The sequence below is a fragment of the Centruroides sculpturatus genome, unplaced genomic scaffold, assembly GCF_000671375.1.
Source record: "Centruroides sculpturatus isolate CEXI.00-Female unplaced genomic scaffold, Cexi_2.0 scaffold205, whole genome shotgun sequence".
Classification (NCBI taxonomy): domain Eukaryota; kingdom Metazoa; phylum Arthropoda; class Arachnida; order Scorpiones; family Buthidae; genus Centruroides; species Centruroides sculpturatus.
In genome coordinates this window covers 308,780-316,196 of record NW_019384391.1, presented here as the reverse complement: position 1 = coordinate 316,196, position 7,417 = coordinate 308,780, and the positions used below count along the sequence as shown (strand labels likewise).

The 7,417-nt window shown below is 21.6% G+C and overlaps 1 protein-coding gene across 1 annotated transcript in view; it reads right to left on the bottom strand.

Annotated features, from left to right (window-relative positions):
• Positions 1–7,417, bottom strand: part of LOC111618236 (laminin subunit alpha-1-like) — a 270,556-nt gene that overhangs the window by 232,371 nt on the left and 30,768 nt on the right. Inside the window, exon 5 of the mRNA XM_023359721.1 lies at positions 4,433–4,492. Coding sequence (XP_023215489.1) covers positions 4,433–4,492 — 60 coding nt within the window. The remainder of the gene's footprint in view (positions 1–4,432; positions 4,493–7,417) is intronic.

Genomic DNA, 7,417 nt, shown 5'->3' with positions numbered 1-7,417 from the left:
TCACTTACTCATGCTACTTAAAAAAAAAAAAAAAAAACATACCTTTAATGAAGGACTAGGATCATCAGCACTTGGTCTACCATTTATTAGTGAAGTATGAATCTAAAGAAACATATAAGTATATGTAATAAATCAGACTATTTATGAAGCATTTCAATATTTATTTTCAAAATATAATTAATAATAAATACAATTTTAACTAAAAAAACAAAATTTTAATAAAAAATATACAATATAATTAACATTATGATGTATAAAAAGCATAATGTTAATTATAAAAGCACTTTCATAAAGTTATTTCTAGCTTCTTCTGTTTTAATGAAAGCAAAGAAGAAAACTCCAAATAACATTGTTAAGTTTTTGTTAGAAAGTTGCAAATATAACCTTTAATCTTGGAATCATCACACCCTCTACTCTACTGTCTGAGCATTGACCTAATTTGTGTGAACCCTGTTAAGGGTGCAGTTGTCCATTTGTTCTTAATATAGAATAAATGTGTGTTGTGTTCTTACATCCATCTTTGTTGTCCTTTTTTCTCTTTGTTTTACCTTGACACAATATCTTTCATCAAATTCATATCCTTACAATTTTAAACATCAAGTAATGCTTTTGGATTATAAGCAATATTCATAATAGCACACAAAAAAATTAATTAAACAATTTCAAACTAAATAAAACATAAAATTATGAAAACAAGAATTTCATGTAAAAAAAAGCATATGTTTTGTTTAGTTTTAAATTATTTAATTTATAATTTGTGTGCATGATGTCTAAAATGTAAACAGTTTTTTTTGGAATTTTCTTCTTTGTCATTTGATTAAAACTGATGAAATGAAAAGTAACTGAGCAAAAGCTTTTACACATTCAATGTAATATTTTTAATGCAATGTAAGTTTGTTTTAATGTAATTAACATTAAGCTATATTTTTCATTTTGTAACTTATTTCACAAACATCAGTTAAATTTTTGAAAACTTTCAGTTTTCAAAAATTCAATCAATATGAAAATTTAGATCCAATATATATTTTCAGCAGAATTATTAAATGAAAAATTAATACATGCAAAAAATATAATAATCTTGAAATCATGATAAATTAATATTACCATTATCATGTAAATCATAATTAATAAAAACCACTGAATATTAATTTATTTCTTATATTGGGTTTATATTAATTAAATCTCTTTTAAGTTTATATATATATTTTTTTCTTCTAATATAAATTACACATAACTTTGTGAAATAAAATTATAAGTCTTTGAATAATATTTTTAGAAATGCCTATTTATTCAGTCTATATTAATATAAAAGAAATATATTGTACACCAAATGCACGTAACAGATATAAAGAAATGTTAAAACACATACAAATATTTTCATTATTTTCCAAAAATATCTTTGTCAAAAATTAATTATTAATAATTTCCAACAACATCATTTATGAAAATAATTAAAATATTTGAGTGTATTTAATAAATTAGTTTTTGTTTAATTCTTTAATAGTTATATTTCATTGTCTTAAAATACTGTTCTCTTTCTTTTTTGTTCCTATATTAAAATATTAGATAATTTTATTTAAAAAGCATAATAATAAATACTATTATAATGAATTTCACTTAAAAATATTTTTTCAGTTAACTATTTTTTTCCATTGTTTAATGAATATCTTATAGAAGACAAAAAAGGACTTACATTTTATTAGAATATACTGTGTATTACAATAATTTGTGGAAATCCAAACAGCTTGGGAACAAGATGAATCTGGATTTTTGAATTTTCTGTATGTAAAATGATAAATTAAATTAATAAATCAGCAATAATGTCTAAATTTTTGAGAATTGACTGCAGTAGTTTTCAAAGGGATAAATACTTTACAAATTTAGCATTAATTTTTTTAATAAAAGAAACACTTGACAGACAAAGGAAAAAAGAAAAGTGTCTTAAAAAAAACTAAATATATCTGACAGCAAACAACTGTAATTATTGATTGAAAATGTCTGTTAAACAAGTAGAGAGAATTGAAAACAACAGCTATAACTAATATTGATTTAACTGAAATTAGAAACAAATGAGCTAGAAGAACATAGTACTAGTATCCCTGATAATATGTATAATTTATAATTGAAATACTATGACAGTAAGAAAGCAGAAATACTATTGACTTGATATAAATATTTCCAAAATATCAATATTTTACAATAGATAATTTTAGAAATTTAATATAACAGAATCTAAATGAGAGTTTTATTAGATCAAAAATGTTATTTATTAAACTTTTTTATATGAGTAAATTCTTCTTAGATTCATATTATTATTTTTTTTACAATGAATGTTTTCATATTTAAAAAAATAAAACTGTGAACAAAAATAGTGTTGAATTAAATGATATTAAGAGTAACATAAAATATAAATTTAAAAATCAGCATTTATTATCTAAATAATAGTCATAAAATTTATATATTTCATATATAAAGAAGTATATGCAATTGCCAATCATTCTATAATTTTTAACTAATTTACTTAATTTATTTAATTTTATATTGTTTCTAATAATTGTTATTTAAATAAGAAAAAATTTAATAATTTTAAATAATTTTGTAAGATTTTTTATGGATTAAATCAAAATAAAGCATTGTAAGAAACTTATCTAATTAAAAACTTATAGATTGTAATCTTCATAAGATGGAAATTATGGACAGCAATCTCCTGTGACATTTTAAATGATTTTGTGATAAAAATCAAATCTTTTTACCAGCAATAAGAATTTAGTGAACAAGTATGTTTGAACCTCATAGCATCAACTTCAGGTTACACAAAGATCGACCTCATAAAAAAATTTTAAATGGAATAAATTACTCCATTCCAAATTTTTTATCAAAAGTTCAATCTTCATGTAACCTGAATATGATCTAAAGAGGATTAAAAGTACTTGTTCATTAAATTCTTATTTCTGGTAAAAAAGTTTGACTTTTATTATCACAATATTTTAACCAGTTTGTTTGCTATATATCACTATTAAATGACTTCATTATTTAAATTTGAAGTTCACTATAATATTTTAATTAAATAGAAAAAATATCATCATATAAATCTATTAATCAATTTAATATTAATTTAAATATTCATGATATTATTTTTTTAGAAAAAAATTGATAATTGTTTACAAAATGGTGTTTCATATGCTTTATACAATGTACTGTTTAAATTAGTGTTTCTCAAATTCTTTTCAATAACAGAATAGCAATTATTTTTCAAACATTTTTCAGTATTATTTTGGTTATATTACATATTTACACAGACATTCAGCTTATATGAATAAAATAATTATATAACACAAAGTAAAGAATTTGTAGCTAGATAAGAAAAAGTGATAAAGATGGATAAAATCAAAATAAAATAAATATCTGAAAATGTATGCACAGTGCATGTCTCATGTAAAAGAGTTTTCTAAACCCTGTCAGAGATTAGAGCTAGTCCCACACCTTCAATTGAATAACATTGATAACATTTAGATAATTATCTAGTTAGCATTATAATTACTGATAGTAAATAGAAAATAATAGCCAAACACCCAAAATTACTTCAGGCCACTTTCCACGATTATATTTAATTAATTACAAAATAATTTGTTACAACAGGTTGGCACTAGGTGCCCCCTGTTAAGGGTGCAGTTGTCCATTTGTTCTTAATATAGAATAAATGTGTGTTGTGTTCTTACATCCATCTTTGTTGTCCTTTTTTCTCTTTGTTTTACCTTGACACAATATCTTTCATCAAATTCATATCCTTACAATTTTAAACATCAAGTAATGCTTTTGGATTATAANGAAACAGCATGAAACAGGTCAATAATCCTGGAATGTCTATTTGATTGTTATCTTTTTTAAATAAGTATATTATTTTTGTAACTCAATAATTATATTATTAGTGTCCTTTACTTCCCTTGATCATTGTTTTCTTTTCGTTATAATTTTTATTTGCATATGATTAATTTTACAATGAAAATAATAAAGTCATACTGTCATTGTTCTTATATACATGTAAACAATTCCAAAATCTTTTAAAGTATTGGTTGTATAAAATTTGTCTTTAAATGTTTGATTTCAAAATATCTAATAACTTTTCCCTTCCAATCTTTACAAATTAAATAATAGAAATAAATATAGTTGGTACAAATTGAAATATTTCAATAACTTAATGAGCAACAAGATATTCTTTTCTTCCACTAAGAATATTAGATGCTGAACAACTTGTGTGTATTTTTAAACTATCTGTAATTTAATTAAAGAGCTATAATGGTTCCAAAATAATTTTTGTCAGTTTTATAAATATTAAAAAAAAGGAGAGGGAAATGTGCAGAAAACTATTTATACTGTTTGATCAAAAATCACTTACTCATGCTACTTAGAAAAAAAAAAAAAAAAAACATACCTTTAATGAAGGACTAGGATCATCAGCACTTGGTCTACCATTTATTAGTGAAGTATGAATCTAAAGAAACATATAAGTATATGTAATAAATCAGACTATTTATGAAGCATTTCAATATTTATTTTCAAAATATAATTAATAATAAATACAATTTTAACTAAAAAAACAAAATTTTAATAAAAAATATACAATATAATTAACATTATGATGTATAAAAAGCATAATGTTAATTATAAAAGCACTTTCATAAAGTTATTTCTAGCTTCTTCTGTTTTAATGAAAGCAAAGAAGAAAACTCCAAATAACATTGTTAAGTTTTTGTTAGAAAGTTGCAAATATAACCTTTAATCTTGGAATCATCACACCCTCTACTCTACTGTCTGAGCATTGACCTAATTTGTGTGAACCCTGTTAAGGGTGCAGTTGTCCATTTGTTCTTAATATAGAATAAATGTGTGTTGTGTTCTTACATCCATCTTTGTTGTCCTTTTTTCTCTTTGTTTTACCTTGACACAATATCTTTCATCAAATTCATATCCTTACAATTTTAAACATCAAGTAATGCTTTTGGATTATAAGCAATATTCATAATAGCACACAAAAAAAATTAATTAAACAATTTCAAACTAAATAAAACATAAAATTATGAAAACAAGAATTTCATGTAAAAAAAAGCATATGTTTTGTTTAGTTTTAAATTATTTAATTTATAATTTGTGTGCATGATGTCTAAAATGTAAACAGTTTTTTTTGGAATTTTCTTCTTTGTCATTTGATTAAAACTGATGAAATGAAAAGTAACTGAGCAAAAGCTTTTACACATTCAATGTAATATTTTTAATGCAATGTAAGTTTGTTTTAATGTAATTAACATTAAGCTATATTTTTCATTTTGTAACTTATTTCACAAACATCAGTTAAATTTTTGAAAACTTTCAGTTTTCAAAAATTCAATCAATATGAAAATTTAGATCCAATATATATTTTCAGCAGAATTATTAAATGAAAAATTAATACATGCAAAAAATATAATAATCTTGAAATCATGATAAATTAATATTACCATTATCATGTAAATCATAATTAATAAAAACCACTGAATATTAATTTATTTCTTATATTGGGTTTATATTAATTAAATCTCTTTTAAGTTTATATATATATTTTTTTCTTCTAATATAAATTACACATAACTTTGTGAAATAAAATTATAAGTCTTTGAATAATATTTTTAGAAATGCCTATTTATTCAGTCTATATTAATATAAAAGAAATATATTGTACACCAAATGCACGTAACAGATATAAAGAAATGTTAAAACACATACAAATATTTTCATTATTTTCCAAAAATATCTTTGTCAAAAATTAATTATTAATAATTTCCAACAACATCATTTATGAAAATAATTAAAATATTTGAGTGTATTTAATAAATTAGTTTTTGTTTAATTCTTTAATAGTTATATTTCATTGTCTTAAAATACTGTTCTCTTTCTTTTTTGTTCCTATATTAAAATATTAGATAATTTTATTTAAAAAGCATAATAATAAATACTATTATAATGAATTTCACTTAAAAATATTTTTTCAGTTAACTATTTTTTTCCATTGTTTAATGAATATCTTATAGAAGACAAAAAAGGACTTACATTTTATTAGAATATACTGTGTATTACAATAATTTGTGGAAATCCAAACAGCTTGGGAACAAGATGAATCTGGATTTTTGAATTTTCTGTATGTAAAATGATAAATTAAATTAATAAATCAGCAATAATGTCTAAATTTTTGAGAATTGACTGCAGTAGTTTTCAAAGGGATAAATACTTTACAAATTTAGCATTAATTTTTTTAATAAAAGAAACACTTGACAGACAAAGGAAAAAAGAAAAGTGTCTTAAAAAAAACTAAATATATCTGACAGCAAACAACTGTAATTATTGATTGAAAATGTCTGTTAAACAAGTAGAGAGAATTGAAAACAACAGCTATAACTAATATTGATTTAACTGAAATTAGAAACAAATGAGCTAGAAGAACATAGTACTAGTATCCCTGATAATATGTATAATTTATAATTGAAATACTATGACAGTAAGAAAGCAGAAATACTATTGACTTGATATAAATATTTCCAAAATATCAATATTTTACAATAGATAATTTTAGAAATTTAATATAACAGAATCTAAATGAGAGTTTTATTAGATCAAAAATGTTATTTATTAAACTTTTTTATATGAGTAAATTCTTCTTAGATTCATATTATTATTTTTTTTACAATGAATGTTTTCATATTTAAAAAAATAAAACTGTGAACAAAAATAGTGTTGAATTAAATGATATTAAGAGTAACATAAAATATAAATTTAAAAATCAGCATTTATTATCTAAATAATAGTCATAAAATTTATATATTTCATATATAAAGAAGTATATGCAATTGCCAATCATTCTATAATTTTTAACTAATTTACTTAATTTATTTAATTTTATATTGTTTCTAATAATTGTTATTTAAATAAGAAAAAATTTAATAATTTTAAATAATTTTGTAAGATTTTTTATGGATTAAATCAAAATAAAGCATTGTAAGAAACTTATCTAATTAAAAACTTATAGATTGTAATCTTCATAAGATGGAAATTATGGACAGCAATCTCCTGTGACATTTTAAATGATTTTGTGATAAAAATCAAATCTTTTTACCAGCAATAAGAATTTAGTGAACAAGTATGTTTGAACCTCATAGCATCAACTTCAGGTTACACAAAGATCGACCTCATAAAAAAATTTTAAATGGAATAAATTACTCCATTCCAAATTTTTTATCAAAAGTTCAATCTTCATGTAACCTGAATATGATCTAAAGAGGATTAAAAGTACTTGTTCATTAAATTCTTATTTCTGGTAAAAAAGTTTGACTTTTATTATCACAATATTTTAACCAGTTTGTTTGCTATATATCACTATTAAATGACT